Source organism: Idiotropiscis lumnitzeri, chromosome 1 (genome assembly GCF_059441095.1).
Source record: "Idiotropiscis lumnitzeri isolate Australia: NSW breed Sydney's pygmy pipehorse chromosome 1, RoL_Ilum_1.0, whole genome shotgun sequence".
Taxonomy (NCBI): Eukaryota; Metazoa; Chordata; class Actinopteri; order Syngnathiformes; family Syngnathidae; genus Idiotropiscis; species Idiotropiscis lumnitzeri.
This window is the reverse complement of record NC_142391.1, coordinates 24326799-24349020: the sequence shown is the minus strand read 5'-3', so window position 1 is coordinate 24349020 and position 22222 is coordinate 24326799. Positions and strand designations below refer to the sequence as shown.

At 40.4% G+C, this 22222-nt stretch overlaps 4 protein-coding genes across 6 annotated transcripts in view; 2 read left to right on the top strand and 2 right to left on the bottom strand.

Annotated features, from left to right (window-relative positions):
• Positions 1-1088: 1088 nt before the first annotated feature.
• il12b2 (interleukin 12B 2) lies at positions 1089-5311 on the bottom strand. Its single transcript, XM_088306644.1, has 7 exons — positions 5237-5311; positions 5048-5123; positions 3750-4001; positions 3553-3655; positions 2271-2461; positions 1531-1679; positions 1089-1429 (listed from the first exon to the last, which is right to left on the bottom strand). Exons 1-7 carry the CDS (start codon positions 5237-5239, stop codon positions 1307-1309), a joined length of 897 nt encoding a protein of 298 aa, XP_088162770.1. The 5' UTR covers positions 5240-5311; the 3' UTR covers positions 1089-1306.
• A 2101-nt stretch (positions 5312-7412) lies between these two features.
• Positions 7413-9908, bottom strand: LOC148343893 (transcription factor BTF3-like). Of its 2 annotated transcripts, none has more exons than XM_088291205.1 (6): positions 9812-9908; positions 9122-9190; positions 8928-9041; positions 8641-8842; positions 8503-8559; positions 7413-7692 (listed from the first exon to the last, which is right to left on the bottom strand). In XM_088291205.1, exons 1-6 carry the CDS (start codon positions 9827-9829, stop codon positions 7646-7648), a joined length of 507 nt encoding a protein of 168 aa, XP_088147331.1. In that variant the 5' UTR covers positions 9830-9908; the 3' UTR covers positions 7413-7645. The 2 variants fall into 2 exon arrangements, with proteins under 2 accessions (XP_088147331.1, XP_088147339.1); XM_088291213.1 differs by lacking the exon at positions 9812-9908 and adding an exon at positions 9630-9792.
• Positions 9909-10062: 154 nt separating this feature from the next.
• utp15 (UTP15 small subunit processome component) lies at positions 10063-14910 on the top strand. Its single transcript, XM_088291190.1, has 12 exons — positions 10063-10236; positions 10665-10794; positions 10906-10998; positions 11088-11272; positions 11479-11657; positions 11737-11862; positions 12049-12184; positions 12283-12367; positions 12485-12628; positions 12811-12912; positions 13009-13142; positions 14274-14910. Exons 2-12 carry the CDS (start codon positions 10705-10707, stop codon positions 14572-14574), a joined length of 1575 nt encoding a protein of 524 aa, XP_088147316.1. The 5' UTR covers positions 10063-10236; positions 10665-10704; the 3' UTR covers positions 14575-14910.
• A 3820-nt stretch (positions 14911-18730) lies between these two features.
• Positions 18731-22222, top strand: part of LOC148343891 (rho guanine nucleotide exchange factor 28-like) — a 34228-nt gene continuing 30736 nt past the window's right edge. For both annotated transcript variants that reach the window (XM_088291151.1, XM_088291143.1), the window contains exons 1-3: positions 18731-18866; positions 20154-20263; positions 20666-20852. In XM_088291151.1, the coding sequence (XP_088147277.1) occupies positions 18767-18866; positions 20154-20263; positions 20666-20852 (397 nt within the window). In that variant the 5' untranslated portion in view covers positions 18731-18766. The remainder of the gene's footprint in view (positions 18867-20153; positions 20264-20665; positions 20853-22222) is intronic.

The window sequence follows — 22222 nt, the reverse complement described above, 5'->3', positions numbered from 1 at the left end:
TACTAATTATTTGATGAATGAATGGGGTTTATTACCGTATTTCACGGTTTGACACCCACCACAGATGAAGCGTCCTCGGGTGTTTATAATATTGTAGCGTCGCTGGGAGGCTCATGCGCTCCTAGCATGCTTTGCAACGCTAATGAATGTAAATAGCATTTAAAATGTGTCAATTATTTTTCTTCAATCTTTATTTTATTGCTTCATTATTTTTATGAGGGTGCCAACTCAGATGTGCTAACCACTCCTGCACTGTGTTTGCCCGTGATGAGATGAGGTTTGAATGGGCCTCATCCAAAATATTGGCATGGAATTGAAGATAGTCTTGTACATGAGCATCTGCGCCCGTTTAAGTTAGTCAAGAATTTTACAATATATATGCATCAATTAATTTAATGACTGTATGTTGATGTATATCGATGGTGTACACTCTAAAGTGATGAATAGTTAATAAAATATTTTCAAATGATTTCACAGGAAGAGGTGTTTTGGCAATGTTCAAATGTATTTTTTGTTTTCCAACACCGCTGGGCTCTCATTCTTCAATAGCAAAGGCCCACTTATCAAGAATGCATCTTTGGATAGCAATATATCGCTGTCTCCTTAGGTTTACAAGGCGTCCTTTTCTCTCCTTGGACCTGCAAAGAGTTGATGAAGTCACAAAATAAAACATTGATATTTTGACAAAACAAATATGACATCAGGAGCCGTGTGTGAGTGTCTTGGCATAAGTTGTTGCACACAGCAGCTCCTGGTGAGTGTTGTCATTTTGGATTTGTGTATTTGACTTGTTCAATAAATGACTGAAAGTGCATGTGTACATGGCTCTCCTTGACCACATGCGAGACGGTTTATTAATCACTCCAGCGACAAGTATCCGAAGCACAAATTTTGGCTTGCAACTCAAAGCAATAAATAAAGAAATAAACCAAGCGACTGCTCGTAACTTGAAAAACTCTTAACTTTGGGCATGGGCACTCCTAAGTCTAGGTGCCACTGTAAATACAAACCAAAATTTTAAATGAACAAAGACAGAAAACTAGTAAGTGAATGTGTATATTGAACTCAATGAATGCAGAAAAAGAAAATGGGGAAAGACAGCAAAATATTTATTTGAGGAGCTGATGGAGCAGCTGCAAGGATAGCAGCACTGGCTTATCAGTAATTGGTGCGTAGTAAAAAATAGATAAATAAATAGTGTTAGTGTCAGAATGTCATTGTTCAATCATGATGTTGCAGAACACAATGAACATTTCGCGGAGTTTCTGACAAACGCTGTGAGAGAAGCAGGCAGCAGACAGTGTTATCAGCAGGTTACATTTGTCCACTCAGTCCACTGGCTCCAGGCCGACTGGACTAGGGAGTCCCGGGAGTGAATCCTCAGCTTGCTGATCCTCTTGGGTACCAGGGTCAGTGCGGAGTATCCGATCTGATGTTAGGGAGGAGAACGTAACAACAGGTTAGAGAAACATTCCCGAGCAAAAAAAATTAAAAATTGCTTTGTGTGAGAAGTCGTTACAAGCATTACACCTTTCCGTCATCTTTGAGCTCATATTCCACCTCGTGTTCCAGGGCGAAGAAGCTGTCGGGGGTGGACCAGCTGCATGGAGGTTGGACGGTCACGCTTAAGTACTGATCCAATTTCCGACATTTCACAATTTGAGGACTGTCTGGTTGAACTGGGCACAAAATAAGTAACAAGTTCACATTCAACATTATTTTGATTTTGTTTATAATGCACTCATAATTGTACTGGAACTTAATTTTATCCATCTATCTATCTATCTACCTACCTACCTACCTAGCTAGCTAGCTAGCTAGCGCAAACATGTTTAGCGACATAGATATTTACTTTTGAGCAATATACTAAGGATTTTGAAAAGGATATGGCTTTTGCAGGGGAACCATGATGGTTTGCTATTCGTACAAATTGTTTGGGTAAATGCACATACTGTTTTGCAAATTTCAATTCTGATTTGAAAAATGGACAAAAGCGACTGAGAGATGATTGTGATTTTGACGATTGTGAAACGAGTGACCCAACTTGTGAGTTTTTCAAGATATGGACATCATTAGGCATTTTTTTGCCTTGACTATTGTAATAAAGTGCAGCAATAATTTACAATATGAATTCGAATACTGATCATATTGATACTACACTACGTGTCATAATGTGTAAAACACATTGCTAATAATAAGCCAGATTTTGTTCTGGAAAAAAAGTGAAAAAAAAGAGCAATTGTACCCCTTCCTCAATTGCAATGACTCACTGATATCTCGAAGATAAAATTCCTTGGTCCTCTTGAGGATGGAGTTGTTTTCGATGGCTTCGGCCGTGAGTTGCAGCATGGAACTCTCCTCGGAGTAGGGTGAGAGCGAATGGTGCAGCTCAAAGTGGAGTCTCCCATCTTGTTTGTCAATAGTGCCGTCGACCCAGTTGCACAAGTCGCCTCCTTCGCGGCTGTGGAGGCAATGTGCGGAGAAACAAGAAGAACATATTGTGTGAAACGCACCTCCTGCTTAGACCTGTGTTTTAGTCAGACAAGTTATTATGGACATGCATTCGATGATGTGATTTTTGATAGGTTCAAATGACTGAGCAGACAGCCGCAGAGATTTACCCGGAGCGCACATTTTCTTTCATCCTCTTGTCACTTGTCTGATTGAAAATACGTGTCGGGGGTCGTGGGTAAATTTGTGTGTAACTCATCATGGTGTTTGTGCTCTTACTGAAATGACGCAAGATGGCACCAAATCCCTGTTTAAACAGGAAAGTAAGATGACGGCCCCTATTGCATGTGAATAACGGCCTGGTGGTAGTCAACCAGAGCTAAGAAGTCCGTCTCGGGGGCGGAATGGTTTGGGAGCCGACAATTTTTATGAATAAGGCCAGAGTGTCAAGGCCGGAACCGTACCGAAATCGCGCTCAGAGGGCGGCAAACAAGGGTTAAGCGCCCAGCTCTGTATTCCAGGTTTTATAATCTTGTAAAATGTCCTTTTTGAGTTTACCAAGGAAGATTTCAATCAGGTTAAGCCAAAGTGACACATACTGGGAATCTGGTCCTATTTGAGCAAATTCTCTCCCTTCTGATGAATATCAGTAAAGGCTTGACTTTTGGATGTCAGATTTTTTTCCCTCCAATATCTGCTCGGAAAATGTTGAGAGTCAATAATCAATGTTAAACCTGTTCAGTTTTTTGGGTCACAAATCCTTGAGTGGAGACAAGTAAACAGCAACTTTGTCCGAGCCAAAGACTGTGTACTACAATTACGAAGCCACCAGAAGTTTCTGCTTCCCCTGTTCTACAGCGATGATGCCCTGTGGCACCATGCTGCCTCTCACAGGTTACTCTTGGTACTACGACAGACATCTGGTTTGGGGAAGCAGACCATGATTGTCGGCAGTTTAGTGTGCTGTGTTGATCATCTCAAGCACGCGACAAACTATAAGAGCAGGAAGCACAAAGTTGCTGATTTCTTTTCATGACATAGATTAGGAATCAGAAAGTGTGTACCCCACTTTATCAAAGAGTCAAAATTAGGTTTGTTTACCAATGTGGGCCCAGTCCAAGGCGCACAAGTTTGTACTTATTGTTGATCCATGTACAGCTAAAAGTGCAGTTGTAAGACTTGGCACGACAGGCGAGGAAAGAATCTAAAAGACACACAATTTAAAAAAAAATAGTCGATAAAACCAATTAGAGAAAAGCAGTGAATTTTGGGACTGCGTAAAACAAAGGTCATCTCACCGAGTTCCTCCATCTCGTTGGCTTGCAGCAGGAGATAAGTGGACGCGCTCTCTCCTCGCGCATTCATGCAAGTGTACTCTCCCAGATTGGGCCTGCCTACATCCTTGACCAGTAGATCGGAACCATCCGTCTGCACCTCGTCCTGGTAGTCTTCATCTATGTCCTTACCTCGAAATTTCCACGTGACTTCATCTCCCTTTGATGTTACACCGCATGGCAATTTGACTAAGGCATTCTTTTTTGCCACCTCGTCTGATGGACGGAAGAAAATGAAGTCAGGGAAGATGGTCAGCCTCTCACCATAGGTGGCTTAAGTACTCACACCGCACGGAATCATAGACTTGGATTAAAAATAAATACTTCCTGATACAGACAAAACTGCTGGGGATTGCATACTTTTAAAATATATTTGTCTGATTATTTGGGTGGTGTTTTTTGGAAGATTTGAATTTTCTCCAATGTATTTCAATAGGTGTCAATGGGTTCCTAATTCCTCGCAAAAAGGAAAAATAAATAATCAATACTGTGCAGAGCCCTGAAAAAGCTACCTAAGTACAGTAATGTACTATTTGAAGAACGGCAGAATGGTCCAACACTCCGGCCCGGCCAGACGCCCATTTTTGGGGCGGGGGTTGGAGGGTGACAAATTTAAAAAAAAACGTTTGACTAACAAAGGCCGGAGGTGGATTTTAGGCCGGCCCACAAATCGGCCCGAGTGTTGTGATGAACCTACTCGTGAAATGGGCAAATGACAAAAATTGCCTCAGAACGCGTCAAAAGCGCCACAACCAAAGAATAAGGCCGGAAGGTGGAGGTCGGACGGGTACAGAGACAGCGGCCGAAGGGCGGGGGACTGACCGGCAAAAAAGGGTCAAGTGCCCAGCTCTGCACAATACGGAGACAAAGACAAGGACAACGATGCATCCATCCATCCATTTTCAGTACCGCTTCTCCTCACTAGGGTCGCGGGGGTGCTGGAGCCTATCCCAGCTATCTTCGGGCAGTAGGCGGGGGACACCCTGAACTGGTTGCCAGCCAATTGCAGGGCACACAGAGACGAACAACCATCCGCACTCACACTCATACCTAGGGGCAATTTAGAGTGTTCAATCGGCCTGCCATACATGTTTTTGGAATGTGGGAGGAAACCCACGCAGGCAAGGGGAGAACATGCAAACTCCACACAGGATGGTCGGAGCCGGACTCGAACCAATGACCTCTGCAGTGTGCCGCCATCGTGCTAACCAGTCGTCCACCGTGCCGTCCAGACAACAACAATGCATAGCGTGAAAACTTACATCGTCTCGGGAAGAAGTTAAGCCCATTTACTCCCGTGAGGCTGATGAGCAGGAACCTGAATATCCACATTGACCTCTGCGGGATGAGAGAAGAAATTTTAGCCAAACAAACCGGGATGTCCATTCACTCAAGCGATTATCACTGAGTACACAATCCAAAACAGTCATTTTAAAAAAGCATTAATTTACCATTGTGGTGAAATATTTTGTAAAATAGATGAAGAGCAAAAGTCCAGTTGCTGCTGATGATCGTATGCAGTGAGTGGTCGCAAACACTCATTTTTATACTCTTGCTCAAAAACAAGCATCAGCACCATTTTGGCAGCCCTGTGTGGGAGTGAGCGTGACATAGAAACTGTGAGACATAGTAGACCAAAGCAGCAGTTGTTTGACCGAGCACTTCTACAATCAAGTATGACGAAAGAAAAAGAAGCGGGGTGCTTTCGAATCAGATAAGAACACGCACGATAGCAACATGCTCGTGTGAGTATTCAGTAGGGCGGGGGGTTGCCCTTGATTAATGGACAGCTTCTGATTTACTCAAAGATATATATCAAAAAGGTTAGGTCTTTGTCACCATTATCTAGTTAGGTGTATATTATTTCCATAAAACACAAGTGCAAACATAGTGAACATAAATAAAATCAGACAAAATACTACTAATATAATATATATAATAATAGAATGATCAAATATATTCTCATGGATGAAATACTTTTTGGAAAAAATAAACTTTTAGTGTTTTAAACCCAAACTGTCACACTCTTTAATTCAGCCACTTCCACCGGCATCCTGCCTCAATGTACACAAGAGAGAAAAAAAAAATACAATTGTTCTCGTAACTAAGTAGCTGTGGGTTTAGAGCAGATTGGGTCCCTTTTACCCAAGATTGGGTGATTATTTTGACCCAGCTGATTGGGTTGAACGAAATTTGACATGGGATCTGGGAAAAGATGGCAGGAAGATGTCCCATACAGGAATTTCCAGAGTTATTACGCATTTCAATGGGCAAGCGCAATTTGTTGGCAAATGGTATCTTGAGACTCCCTCAAGCACGCAATAACTTCCGGCCCTTCGTGTACAAGAAGCAGTTTCATGTCGTAGACAGCAACTTGTTTCCTCCAGGCCCTCCATGTGTTGTTAAACTTTGGGGGATATATGTGACGGGAGATGAAACCCTTCAGAAGCAGCGAGCGTGCAGGCTAGCTCGCCGTTTTCCCGCAGATGTCACCAGCAGTCCAGATGACTTTGACAATTTTTTTTTTCTTTGTGGATGTTTTTCAAGGTACCTAAAGCTCAATCAAATTAAAATTCAACCATTTTAATACCATTTTTGAATATTTTCAAGATCAACTTTGCAATAGCCTCATTGTCCCATGTTGTCGGAAGTTGCTCCAGTACATGGATGACATGCACCTGTGCCATCTCTGTTTTGTTAGAGCGTTACGGCGATTGTGTGATGTTGCCACCTGTTATTTTCTTTTTTAAAGAACTAATTTATTTTGAGATTTGATTTACATTCAAAATCCCATTTATCATTTTAATGCTCAAGACTAAATATATTTAAATATAATCCATATGAATATTCAATTAAGGCCTTGTTTTTAAATGTATGGATTCAGTGGCTTTTAAGACTTTTTAAGGAATCATGGGAAACCTGGTTATTTTATTCCACCAATGACACTTTGAGAATTAGCTTGATGTATAGTGACAATGTATCCACTTGTTGGCGTTTGCTCTGCTAATACTTGCTCGACCTTATTGGCTTGAAAGCGGCCGAGGCCTCACTATTTTTTCAGTAACTAAAAAAATAGTGAAATGTTTTTGTATTCCGATTATGTAACCGGTATTCCGTTAGTCTCCAAGCCTTTTTGACAAAAATATAGATCTCTGGTATCAGTATTTTTAACGCAATGGTGGGCGTAATGTTACAGATATAATATTTTAATTCTGATTTGAAACTAATGATGTGTTCAATACTTTCCATCCAGCTATTTTCTATAGTGAAGGCAACTTTCATCTGGAGCCAATCCTCTCATTTTTTTGGGAGGGAAATTGTTAGGTTGTTGTTACTACTTATTCAGTAATAGATATTACAGTTTGTGATAGTAGTGTTCTTTAAATATTTAGGTTTCGGTTTAGTTCACATTTTCCTTTTTGTGGTTTTGTGATCGTCAACTTCAGATAGTGAAGGTCAATTTTTTTTTTTCCTTCTGCGCTACTCATCTTCTACTTTGTATCTGATTAACTGAGTGTCAAAAAATGGATGTTCTTATTCGTCACTGTCGCGACCTACCGTCTAAAATGCCCCCTGCTCAGTTTGATAACATAACGCTGCATGCGTAAAATGATCAAATCCCCAAAATTTTGTTTAAATGTCATCTTTATTACGTGATTAGTTCCACTAAAACTTGAGTGTGTTGGCATCACAAAGCAGAAGTGGCAGCGTTAAGGAAGACAAAGAACTGCTGAATTAAATACTTTGCTGGCAGAATGACACAGAGGTGTGTAGTCCAGGACAGGAAGGGTCACTTTTACTTATTTGATCACAAATCAACTTGCCGGGGTGAGTTAAGAGTTTGTGTTTGTTGGGGTATGTTAGGTGGCCTCATTCTTTGAAGCCTCATCGAAGTTCTCCACAAGATCTGAAATATAAGAGAGTGGTTAAGAGGGTCTGTCTGTGATGGTAGTTGTACACAACGCACAAAAAGCTCGGGCTATTCGGCTTCCGGGTGAAGTTTCAGGATCAACCTAAAATGAACTATACAGGTACAAAGGGGGCTTAATTTGTCCTCAAAACATTCGAATGTCCAACTGTTTGTTTCTGTATTTTTTACGCTATTTTCTCATTCTCTAGGGAGGGATGAAATAAAAACATAGATACACAAACATGAACAACCATTCTTAAAATACCCAAAATATGAATCAAGGTTAAGAAGCAGAACACTAGACATTTAAAATAAGGATATTACTGTACACTGTATTACATACACATGGACCCAGTTAATGTTTACTTTGTAAAGATTATATACACAACATTAAAAATGCTGTATTAGTCTTATGTAAGACAATAGTGTGTATTGGAATTAATAGTGGTGTATATTTTTATTTCACAAAGTAACTAACAAATGCTGCAATATGCTATCAGAAACTTGTGTAAAATAAATAAATAAAAAAAGTTCTCCTTGATGTGTCCTACTAAAATGTTGTGTTGTATTGTTCTACAAAGTCACAGCATACCAAAGAGTAAATAAATGCATTTCTCACAACCAGGCGAGTGTGAGTGGTGAAGGCGGTGCTACATATTGCTGGGTTACAAGAACATCACGCCAGATTACCAGCGTTGCATAAAATGTCAATATGGCAATTACATGTTGACCAACGCCGATTTATCTTTATTACACTAGTCAGCCCAATTAATCAGTAATGTGAGTACTGGACGTGGCATTGCTCACCGGGAACTTCATCATCCTCTTCCTCGGCAGCCACCATGGGTGCTCTGCTCTCCCCGGCTAAAAAAAAAAAATAACACAGACATTGTTGAATGTGGGCTGCGCCAGCCAGAAGCAAAGGGTGGAAAGTGTTTGTAATACTTGGCTTGGGCAGCGTCTCTGCAAGTCTCCTGAGGCTGGTAAGACTGTCTGCTCCCAGCTGGTTTAGGATTCCCGGGAGCATCTCCGTGAGCTGTTTGTTTTCGGCGTGGCCCGTGATGGTGAAGGTGTTGGCTGCCAAGGATGCCTGCACCTTTGGGTTGTTGAAATGGATGACTGTGCCCTGGTTTGTGAACATATTCACCTTGGGAGACAGTAGATTTATTTTTATGTGATCCAACAAGAAGAGGACATACAAGTGTTTCCAAGCCTGACCCAGTCATTAGTACCTCTTCAATGCCAGAGATATTGTTGACTCCCAGCTTTTTGAGGGAGAACTGCAGCTTCTTGTCATCTGCTGTTGCAGTTCTGTGCAACACCTTCTTCTTTCTGCGAGCTGTTCCCTGCAAAAAACATCAAGCATGTCAGTTGACAGAATAGGTTTACAGGAATAAAAACAGGTCCGGCCCGTAGACCAACTGACCTTGCCACCTATGCGGACCTGCGCCTGCATTTTGGCAAGCTTTTCCTGGTTCATTATGGACTCCTTCATCTGAGATCAGAAAAAAAGATGCACAAATTAGCAAAGACTTAAGGAACAAAGATGAGGCTACACACAAGATGGCTTTTTACATCACCTGTTCTATGTAAATTATTTTTTATGGGAATCATTAATAACTGTAGTAATTTTGAGACTACAAAGACAAGGCTAAAATTGTCACATCCCAAAGAGAGGCGTTATGGTAAAATAGGCTGTGAACTGTCAACCATGAAAATCTCTCAAATCCAAATTGGAGGGCTCAGCAGCAGCACGCCTTGAAAATAGCCGCAGACTAAAGTTTTGACCAAGTCCATCACTATCATTGACTAGTCTCACATGCATTTCTATAGACCTTTATACCCTTGGCTGTCGATGTGCAATGATATTTAGTCATTAATAAGTCGGGTTATGCCAAACGGAGTGCTACTTATCAGCCTTGTTTGTAACCCACCTAATAGATAGCCACACAAGCTAATAGACACGTTGAGGCCTCTGCAAGTCGACATTAGCAAATGTCTGGTGGTTGTACTACTCTTTTAAGAATCCTATCGTGTGAATAAGTCTACGCATGCCACGGAATAAAAATTAAAAGTTGTTGAATTGGTTGCTAAAGTCTGGAATTTGTGAACTGACCTGGGAGTGTGTAATCATACGACTTGCGCAGCGGATAGAAGCGAGGAGAAAGGGGCTGAAACCGGAAGTGACGCATGCAGGAAACCTTCGTGAATGAGGATTAAAAAATAAATCAATTGAAACGTAATTTTTTTTCATACAATTAAATAATTGTATTTTTCTTAACTATTTCTAAATCACATGAAACATTCAGTTGTTAAAATATTTAATTTGTAATATTCCGTGACCAATAAAGTTGTGTGCCAAAAGAAGCGGAACTGGATCCTGTAACTATCATGGCCACCTCCAAAGCAGCTTGCAGCAACGTGATAAATTGTTGTGACGCATAGCTTTCGTTTCATCTATATAAACAACTTCAATATCCTTTCGTTTTAAAGATCTATATTTAAGGACTATTTCCACCCGCTGGATTTGTATTTTAAAAGGTAAGCCTACCCTGGTAGTCATTTAGTTGCGAATGTAAACGTGCTAGTCTGCTAACTTGACTGCTTCGTTGACCACGTTGGCTCACGTCTCGTAGTTTTATCATATTTTAATTGTAATGCTAGTTTAAAGATATGTATTCCTTATTTTAACACATTTTGTGGGACATACCTAATCCATAAAATCGGTGGCGCTGTACAGCCCTGTTATGTCTTGTCAAAGTTGTCAAATATATAATTTTGCAAACAAGATATAAACAGACCTTTCTTAGCCAAGTTGTTAGAATGTTTTGCTCCCATTTTCGTATAACTGCCACACTTTTTATACCATATACCACACAAAGCCCCACACTCAATGACTGGGCCAGGTTTTCTTATCATGCTGTTTTACATGTGGTTACCCCTAAAACTTGTCAAATGTACTTTACCAGGCGGAGTATATTGTGGCCACAAAGAACTGCACAAGAAGAAATGGCTTCGTTTAAACCTACAAAAATTCCATCTTATCCTAAACTTGGAGAGAAAGTCACACAGGATACTCTGTATTGGAAAAACTACAAGGTGAGTGTTTCCAGGTCTGTTGAATAGACATAGTAATACAATGAGTATTCTACATATTTATGCCTATGTCATTTTCACACGTGACACTGTAAATCTGTTTTCCTCCAACAGGCTCCAGTCCAGATAAAAGAATTTGGATCAGTCACAAATATTGACTTTTCTCCTGTGGCCCCGCATAACTTTGCTGTGACAGCATTTACGCGAGTATGACGCCTTGTGTTTTCCAAAATGGACTTAACTTAGAATTTTATAATATGTTGTGTTTATTCGCATGTTTCCCCTCTCCCTTTTAGATCCACATTTATGGCTCATTCTCCCAGGCGCCAGTGAAGACGTTCACACGATTTAAGGACACGGCATACTGCGGAAGGTTCCGTTCAGATGGGCAGCTCCTCGTGGCTGGATGTGAGGATTCGGTTGTGCAGCTGTTTGATGTCAGCGGCAGGGTGGCACTCCGGAAATTCAGAGGACACACAAAGTAGGAAAAGGACTTGTTTGTAATATTCTCATAATTTTAAATTGCCTGAGCTTGAAAAGTGTATTCATGAATTCTGCAGTTATCTATTGACTGAATTAAATATTGATTGCAAGTCCATGACAACATTAACAAACGTACTCGCTTGGCATATCTTGGACATGACCTTGTACTGATGCTCGTGTTATCCTCTTGTCATTTGAATCCAGGGCTGTACACGTGACAGACTTCACCTCAGATCGGTACCAGATCGTCTCAGGGTCGGACGACTACACCTGCCGACTTTGGGACATCCCCAATGCGACAGAGCTCACCACATACCAAGAACACACAGATTACATTCGTTGTGGCGTCACCAGCAAACTCAACAGAGATCTCTTCATTACGGGTGATTAAATGGCAATCAATGGCTAGTACAGGATGATGACGATTGCCAAATGTGACTTTTATTTTTTAATTCTCCTCAGGATCATATGACCACACACTTAAACTGTTTGATGCCAGAGTTGACAAGTCTGTAATGAATATGGATCATGGCCAGCCAGTGGAAAGTGTGCTGCTGTACCCTTCTGAAGGACTTCTCGTCTCAGCAGGTATGTAATGGTTGCTGTGTCAAAAGCAGTAGAACCCGTAGTATGGGCTTCCAAGCTGCAAATATTTTGCCAAGGTCGCCTTGCCTCACCTGATGGAGAATGATGTGGTGTTACTCTTGCAAGCCAGGGGTTGTACTGTGACTTGCTTTTCACCTCCCTAACCACGCTTGTGTCTGGCCTTTCCAGGAGGGCGCTATGTCAAAGTGTGGGATCTGCTAAAAGGTGGTCAGCCACTGGTGTCACTGAAGAACCATCACAAAACTGTTACCTGTGTTTGTCTGAGCAGCAGCGGCCAAAGATTGCTGTCAGCCTCCCTAGACAGGTACATAAACGACCATTGGCGCTTGACACACTAATGCCTTCGTGATTTTTTTTTTTTTTTTTGGTTTGCTCTGGTATAATATGTTTTTGTGTATTTAGGCATGTGAAGGTGTACAGCACAACCAACTACAAAGTGGTGCATAACTTTGACTACCCTACCTCCATTCTCAGTTTGGCTTTGGCTGTAAGGAAATGAAAACAACACTTTCTCTTTAAGTCACAACTCTCAAACTACTTCATACCGGTAAACTCTTTATGGCTTGGTTTCTTTTTTTTTTTCTTCCCTTTTTCCCTCTTACAGCCAGACGATGAGACCATTGCTGTGGGTATGACCAACGGTATCCTGAGCATCAAACATAGGAAGCCCACTGAGGAGTCAAATGAACAGAGGCAACGACCAGTATATCGTGTGTTTGTAAAAGGGAAGAACTACATCCCTCAACAAGTAAGCGTTATTGGCATGCTGTTGTCCCTGTCTCCCTATTTGCGAGTTAATTACAGAAGCAGTAAGTTAAATGGTTTAAAAACATGGGTCATATGGGGACAACATGATTAGTTTGAAAAAATGTTTTAATTGCTTCTGTCATGTGCTATTAACCAGTAGGTTGGTCTTTATTTCCCCCCCAGGATGATTATCTTGTTAGTAAGCCTGTGAAACAGCATCTGGCAAAATATGACAAAGAGCTGAAAAAATTCAGTGTTTCCAAGGCTTTGGATACAGCTCTGGAGGTATTTTCAAATATTTTAGCTCACCATCGATATGTATTTGATTTAAAAAAAAAAAAAAGTTACGATAAATGAATACACTGTTTGCTTGGTTGGCAGACATGGACGAGACTAAGGAAGCCGGAAATCACAGTCGCTCTTATGAAGGAGTTGGATCGAAGAGGAACTTTGAAAAACACTTTAGCAGGACGGAATGAACAGGAAGTCTCTCATTTACTCAACTTTTTAATTGGGTGAGAATCTATCTCGCTGTGTGTTCACTTTACTACATGCAGTTATTACACTTGTATTGTGGCTGTTCCGAATGGTGCACAGGAAGAACAAAACTGAAGAAAATATAAGTCGAAATAATGTCTTGAATTTATGCAAATACTTCTACTAGTGATTCTGTGGCACACTAATATGTTGTTAGAGATAATAAGGGCTTCCACAGGAAATTATCCAATATCACTTAATATGTGCGAACATTATTTATTACATATGTATTAGTTCATCTATGCCAGAGGCGTTATACTGTTGATGGCAGAAGGCACAAAACGTTTTCAGCCATTCATACAACAGAATAAGTCATACATTCCTGTGAGTATAACAGGATTGTGTTTATTTAAAGTCTAAAAGTGCCGTGGTGTAACGTGGACCTTTAGAAAAGTAAATTTTTGTATGGAAAAACACCTCCAGGCCATACATCAAGAACAGTCAAATGAAAACCAATCAGTAAAGGTGATGACCGAGCATAATATCTCAGTCAACGTGTAGTCAAACTGATGCTGAAACGTAGTTCATCCCGCGTCACTCTTCAAAATCGCATACAAACGCTCAGTAACTTGGAATCAAATTATGTTGCAGAAGACTGCATATCTTGAATTGTTCAAAAGTCGTTATTTTAACATTTTTCTATTATAGCTACAAATTCCTTGAGTATGCGCTTGAGTTCACTCACGATAATTTCTCACTCCCAGTTGTTAACTATAAAACCTATGTAAGACAAGAGAGAATTATTCATTCATTCATTCTTGCAAGCGTTGGAGCATTTCACACTTAACAAGGGAGAGAACGTGAACCATGTAGCAAAAAAATACATCTACAATCGCCAACAGGGTTGAGTTGATGGAGCTAATTTATTAAAGGTCGTCAGAATGGATGCAGTTAACGGCCAGCTGCCTCTGCGCTCACTGACGCCCACGTAACTCACGAGGCCAGGCCCTGCCTTTTGAAGACATGCACACTCAGTCACAGATAATACAGTCGAACGTCCTATTTTCATAAGTTAGGGAGTGCCTGTTAAAATGTCGTAAACAGAGGAAGAAGGTCAAAGAAGTCCCTATGGTTAATCAGGAATATTCTCTTTCCTTCATGTTTTTCAGGAATATGGTTGACCCCAGGTTCGCCCCTGTCCTCGTCGTAGCGGCCGAGATGATCCTGGACATTTATCAGTCAGTCATCGGCCAATCATCCATCATGGACCGCCAGCTTTTGCGTCTTCAGGATCTGCTGGACAGAGAAATCGACTATGAGCAAGACCTTATGGAAGTGCTGGGTATGCTGGACACTGTGTTTGCCTCCCGCCTTCCGAGGAAGGCGGTGCCATGCCCAGGTGTGGACAGATCTAACGAACTGGCTGGGGAAGCGACAAGTCCCTCACAGCCTCAGCTCCAGGCCACTTAATGTACTCGAGGATGGAACGTAACCCTTAACTAGTTGTTAAAAATCCTATCAGCCTCAACTTGCCTTATGTGACAAACGACACATGGATCCATCAGATAATGTCATTTTGGTCCATGTGTCGGTGAAACCCTTCAAACACTCACATTTAATAAGATGTGTGTTTGTGAATAAGGATTCTCAGAAAGAATTTTTTTTTATATGTAGTTACAAGTCTTTTAATTATACTTAAATTGTTAATGTATGAGTGTGCATTTGCCAGTGGATCAATTATGTTTGTATATTGTGTACACTGTCAAACATTTATTAAAACATGAATAAACTTTTGCAAAATTGAAACTCGCTCAGCATCAGTCTGATGTGCCCACAATGATGTAATTATTTTAAAAATGGCATTGAACAAAGACAGCAACCACAACTTTAGTCACCTGCGCAATAAAAGAGCGAACTTCTAAAATTCCAATAACGCACTCCATGAGTTGTACGATTATATAGGTCAAAATGATTCTTGTCTTCACAATAACCTGGTGTTTTTTTTCCCAGTTTTTGTTTTTAAATATCTAATGTAATTGATTATCGTATAACATTACATCCTGATCATCACATTTCACAGAGATGTAAACGTAATTGGTTCAAGAACAATCAAAACGTAAACCACAGCACAATACACTGCTTGTAGTACCGTAATCTTCCTTTAGAGGCCACTGCTACCTTAACAATCTCTTTAACTTTTCCAAGTGAGGATGCGTCAATCGTCACGGTTGCTCGTAGAAATGGGTCTCCGTTACCAGTCACTCCCCCTTTAAATAGCAGCCACGCCGAGTAAACATGAAGTTATTTACATCGCCACGTGAATTATTAACAGTTCGAAAAGGAATGGAGACAAGGCAGGCTTACTTGTTTCTGTGAAAAGGACTGTCGCTTTCCTTGTTCGCGGTTTTCTGGTCTGGTCTCGCGCTCTAAGAAGGTAAGTACATTAATTATATATAGATATCATTTTTATTTTATTTTGTTTTAAAGCTTGCTCTATAGATTAGTTGGGATTAGTTTGCTTGGGTAAACCAAAGTGAAATACCCTTTCTTCAAAGGTTATTTATAATTACTCGAGGTCTAATATAAGAATAAAAGTGCAAATATGCTAGTAGTGAGCCCACTAGCAATAGTTGCTACCGCAAAAAAAAAATGTCGTTTTGGTCTTTATATTGTATTATTTGCCGTGTAAAAGTGAAATATAATTCAGTTGTGCAGTGATAACAAAGCTTCTCAGTCTGACTAAAAACAGATCTTAACCTTGCAGCACTGAAATTCAATTCCCCCTCAATTTGAAGACACGCACACACAATATGCAGTTGGCTATTGTGCCTTCTTATCAAATTAGTTCCTGTACGTGCAGCAACATGTACACTTGGATTAAAAAGTCTAATAATAATTAAAATGATCCACTTAATTTCATTTAAAGATAATCCGGTCTCACAGTAAATCTAACAGATAATGTTTGGCAATGCGTTCAAGAGCTGAGGAGGCAGACATAACAAAATAAGAAGGTTGCGATTGTCAAGTATCCTTTGTTCTCAAATGCCAATTTAAGTGCCACTTTCTTCCAGGGGGTGCAGCAAAGATGGAGCTTAGCAGGAGGAAAGTGCCCCTTTATGTGAGTATGTGCTCCAGTTTGAAGTCGTGATGTCAAGAATATGGAATTGAAATATTAAAACAAGAGAACAAAAGTAAAGCTTCATGAAATAAAACTTTGCTTTTTAGTATATGAAGAAGTTAGGGGTTGTGTTGTTCTTCACAAAGGTTGCTGAGGTTGAAGTATTTTTTCATGCGGTGATCGTGTACAGACCTTCATCTGTGTTTCAGTGAGTCACGTATGTCTTTTCAATCGTATTTTCTTTGAAAAAATACCCATCAGTCAGTGCCACTATCAATAGAAGCTTGGCATCATGTTTATCTAACTGGCAAATCAGTAACCGTATGATTCATTCAGTCTTGTTTTTTTTCTTTTTTTCTTTAAGTGCTCAGTTAGAAAGGAACATTTACTTGCCATTCAATTTATATGTCCGTATCCTGTTAAATCATTCAGCGGATGTGTTCAGGGTAAATATTTTTCGCCTTTCAGTTTGCTTCATACCAAAAGTGTTGGCAAATATTAATGTGAGGATCAAAGGGTTGGTATGGTTCTTGATGTACTGCACAGGTGTTAAACTCCAGTCCTCGAGGGCTGCTATCCTGCATGTTTTCCAAAATGATCAGGATCGTTATCAGGCTTCTTCAGAGCTTTATTATTTCACTCAAGTTTGTTGGAGTGGCGTGAGATGGAAGACATAAAGGAAACCTCAAGGACTGGAGTTTTCGACCTGCTGTAACGTTTTCGGTCCATTGAATCCTTTTTAATGTTTGTTCATGTTGCTTTCTTTGTCACGTTGACGTCATTGCAAGGCTACACAAATAAATGCCACATCCTATTTGTAACACTAAAGGATATGCTCCTTGTTTTCCTGTTTGTCGGATCAAATAATATGTCATCATTAAAGTGGAAAGGCTTTGCACTAGTTTGAGTAGTCTTTTGGAATTGGAATAGACAAAATATTTGCTGTTTCAGTATATCACATTTTTTATTGATAAGATGAGCATCATTATGGCACTTTGATTACTAACTGCATTTTTTTAATAGGTAACTAGTAACAGTATGCAATGTATCCAATAGTTAGATGCACCCCATGTTTGGAATAAATGGGTCATTTATTTATTTATTTCAATATTATTTGTTTAATAGTATAACCTCAAGTCTCTTTTAACAATTCATACTAAAAAAAAATAAATTACAGCATGTATCATTCCTGCTCCTATATCAAAATTAGACATTACTCTCGGCCGCAATATCTGTATCGGTATCGGAAGTGGAAAATGTTGTATCGGGAAACCCCAACTGGTAACCATTCCATTTGCGCAAAGGTTATAAAGTGTGTTTGATAATCATATCATGAATTAAATGAGCAAATGAATCATGTTGGATCTATATTACATGAGTAAGGGAAACTGGGGATTGTGTGTTTCCACATGAGAAGATATCCTTATTTGTCTGCAGAAGAATTTGCCTCATCTCTCATCTCATCTCTTTTTTCTTAACCCTAACCCAAAGTATGAAATAATATGAATGAGAGAAGGAGAATAGGAGACAACTGGAAACACTTTGTGAATGCCACGCTCTCTTGCCACACAATGCTAACATTCCATGTACAGTCTTTCAAGGTCATCCTTATAGCTGGCGCTATTACCGTGTCTTCTACCTCATTCACTTGATATTTTTCCCAGAATAATTCACACTCTACTGATGCCACATCTTGATGTCTTTTGTAATAGATTTCCCTTGCCCAGCACAACTGGCGAGCAGCAGTCCAGCACAAAACGCTCAGGATGATGTTAGATTCCTCAGAAACATTTCCCCATTAGTGTCCATTATCTCATTCTCTGCTTGTAAACATCCCTGCAGTGTCTTTCGTGCCTTTTCTTTTTATTGTTTGATTGTAATTTTATGTGGACAGAATTTTTGAGAAAATTGTCTGATGGAAAATGCCTCTTTAAAAATGAATTATTCATGACTGGTTGATTAGTGAACTGGTATTCTTGCAGTACATGCTGCTGCTGCTCTAGCCGGTCACAACAAGCCAAAACATGGGTGGGTTGTGTCAGGAAGGGCATTCGGTGCAAAAACTCCACCAAACAAATCATACAACATTATTTGAGAGTGGGGAGAAAAGGCTTTTTTTTTTTTTTTTTGAGAGTGACATAGATATGTTGTTACATGCTCAATTGAGTGTTTTAGGTTCCGATCAGTCTATGTGTCTGCGCTATGGTTCTACTCTAATTCACATTGTGCTTTCTCAGATCAGGCGTCCAAAGTGTTCTGGTCTGTTGGGATCAGTGCAGGTCTTTGCGGCAGACTCTAAAAAGGCATTCCTGTTTTTATTGAGGGGAACTTTTATTGTACCCTCAAGAAAAAAAATCTGCTGACAGATTTAGTGTACCACTCTAATATTTGCAAATCTAAACGAGAATGAAAAAAAAAAATCCTTGTTTTAAATGAATGTATTTTGCGCAGATAAATCCTTTGACTGTAGTTAACGTTGTTGTTCATCTCTTTTTGCCTCAGGGCCAGGCCAAGGTGTTTGCATTATTGGAGGGACTGGATTCCATGCTGGAAGATGCCGAAGTCTTCATTGTCCTGGAAGGATCCACACTGGTTCATGTCACCAGAGCACAGAGCGACGTCATGCTGTGCTTCATAGTGCCTGGTATGTGTTAGTGCGATTGTGCCGTGGCACCTCCAAAACGGTTCGTTTTGTGACACCGACTGACTTCCAGGTTGTTGTAATTTGCATTTTGCAATTGTGACTTTTTCACTGCTCAGCACACACTGGTGCGACTCCATCGTTGCCTTTGATCCAGCTCCTTTCTCGTCATACACAAAACGGACTGATTCACTCATGTTGTTCCAGTATTAACATCAGTCACGTCACTAATTATAGCGTGCTAATTTAGCAACAGTGACTGCTGTTGTAGGCTGGCTCCCCCCGTTTGCAGCCGTGTTGTTAGTGTAAGCAGTGCACATCAGGATGAGTTTTGAATTACAGAAGATGGGGTCAGGGAAGAGTAATTGACCTTGAAAAAAAATATTTCAAATTAATTACTCACCCAGACCTTAGTGGAGTGGCCCGAGAACAGTTTGCAAGCTTGGGTCCTTCCCATGCTCGTCATTAGCTGGCAAAACTTTCAAAATTAGTTAATCATCGACACGCTCATCAGTCACACAAAAATTGCTAATGACTTGCATGGTGTCACATTGAAAAAGAACTCCCAAATTTTCCTTGACTTGCCATATTTTTCTCCAATTTATATACCTTTTGGGGAATGGACTTTGGAGGTTCCACTGTATGATTGTATGTGTATCTTACTTACTCGAAGAACACCCCTCAACCACATCTTTAAATATGGAACTCCTGCTCCGGAAAATTGGTGTTTTCTATCCTGTCTGTGATATAGCCATGAACTGTATATCACCATTCCAATCATACACTGTATATCTGGACACACACACACGCGCACACAAAATCTGTTACTTGACGTCTGGAAATGCACAGAATCTTATCAGCTTCCTCTCAGGAGGGAAGCAGCTCCACAAACAATATGTCAACATTACTGTGCCCCAGTGCAGTTTGACAGAGACGGCAAGCTGTCGCACAGGCCAGTGTTCCTGCTACAAAAAGCCGCTCGGTGTGTGCACGAAAGTGGCTAAAGAGCAACGGTTCCTGCCTTTGTGGGGAAAGTAAATCATCGTTATCGCGATATACCAGAAGGAAATATGCAAGCGCAGTAGCCATTATCAGTCAGTAAAGATGCATTGATGAAATGTTTAAGGAAGCTTAGTAGCACCGTGATTGATGTGAATGTTTGTTTAGCAAATCTTTGGTGTCACTTGTTACCTCCCAAGGGACTACGGATGTAGGACAGAATGAGCACATGAGTGATATACAGAGACACGTAGCGGAAATAATGTCTTGATTATAATTTTTTTTTTTTAGGACATAACCTCGCTGAGGTGGTCTCGGTTCAGGCCTACTTGAGCTCCGAAACTACACCTCTCACATGGGTGGGGGGTGCAATGCTGGAATATGTCCAAGACGATGCACAGGTATGAAACCTACTGGATTGTGTCAAAGTCTTAGACCTCCACTAATGTTGTTTTTAGAGTAAACATTTTCCGAAGAATTTATTTGGACACTCTAAACCCGTAAAGAATGTTACTTTTTTTTTTTTTTTACAGTTGAGCCTTAATGGAGGTCAGCATTCTACTTTGTGGCATTTTGGTACTGTACATGAACATGACATTGCTCATACAAACAAATCCAATATCGTTATAAAAGGTTTGCATTGTACGGTGTATATAGAAATTTAGATGGATTCAAATTATTTGTGTGATGTTATTATTTCATCTTTTTAAGGAAACATCCTAAAATTTAATGTATATAAAAGGTGTGATTTATATCAGGTAGTTGGATAGAAAAATATTGGTAATAATAAAAATCATTCCCAGGACCTGGCAGAGCACCTGGTCACCCACGGACATAGTCGAAGCTGTCTGGATCACAAAGAGCTGAGTGACCTCTTCAACCTGGGCCAGCAGAGCTCGCGCTGGGCTATGGATCGACGTGTTGCCCTCGCCATGGCTAACCTGGATATTCCTCCAAATTGGAATGTTCTGGGGAATCCCAGTACAGACGGTGAGAGCTGGACTTTATACAGTATCTTCTTTTACATCAAAGGGTCAAATAAAATTGGTATTTCATTTTCAAACATAGCCTTAAAAACATGTGCATATGTTTGGGATGTTGTGTTGATTTGTCAGATTCAAAGTTACAAATGTAATTGCTAAGGTGTCCAGTGAGGTTACTGGCGTGTGTTCGGTATATCATGTTGGAGATAAAAAGTCACGCACTTTTTAAGTTGACATTAATGGAGGCGAGAGAGAGAGAGCAAACTTGCGGTGCTATGACTTTCCCTTTTTTTTTTTTTTTTTTTTACAAGTATGCAATGTATGTGCTACAAACTCAATCGAGACACTTCCTTTACAAGAATGTGCTCGCCAAGGTGAACTCTTCAACTCTGTTCCCCTCCACCACTCCCATACGCCTTCTCCACCATCATTAGCATTTTCCAACGCTAGCTTGCCGGTCTGAAATCGGAAATGATCATGTTCACATGTGTGCTTCTGTTGAATTCATCATCGCTAATTAGGCAGCCTCTAATGTGGTTAATAGAGCCGTTCCATCTGGACATGGCCTGAGGCGGAGCTCCATCTATTTGCGTGTGGCTTGTGCACTGACCACCATGTTCGCTAGATGCCACCGTCTGTTCATATGAACTCAATTGTGGTTTGCACCCACCTACGGTACATAAACGACAAACTAGATTTCCGGCTAATGTTATTACGGCGGCCTGTTTCATTGCAGCGTCTCCCTACGAATGTCTGCAGTCAATCAGACGCGAAAGGGCTTGTACTTGTCAACCTTTAAATGCAGCTGAAAGAGCAATGCTAATATTGACTTGCACACCCTAAGAACACATCTGTCCAGTCCATTCACCTTGGGAAATTTACACATACTCGTCGGCCCTAATGGTTGAATGAAGTGGGAAAAATATTAAAGGGCTTATTCATTTATGCATTCACACAGTTTATGTATTGGCCAATATTTCATTGCTGGCTGCTAAACCAGTCGCACTTTTACGCTGTTTTATTCGCTAAATTTATGCTTATTGGACTCTTTATTGGGTGCGCCTGTATTATCTATTATTAAAGTACAACTGCTCAGCCTTTTTAACACCATCAAAAGGTGGTCATTTTTTATGTTTTTACTCATAACCAAGGTTGTAGTTGGCTTTGGTGCAGTGGACTGCAGGTGCAGCTCATTAAAATATATTGCCGAAGTCAGTGGCGGACCGTGCGTTTCACACATAGGGCTTCAGTGAAGTTCTACTTAGTCCGACTTGAAAAAAATCCCTCTCATGACGCCATCATTTATGACAGGCTGGAGAAATGATATACAGACAAAACTCACAAGTCACAAGTGAGTATCGAATAAAAGAACACGTT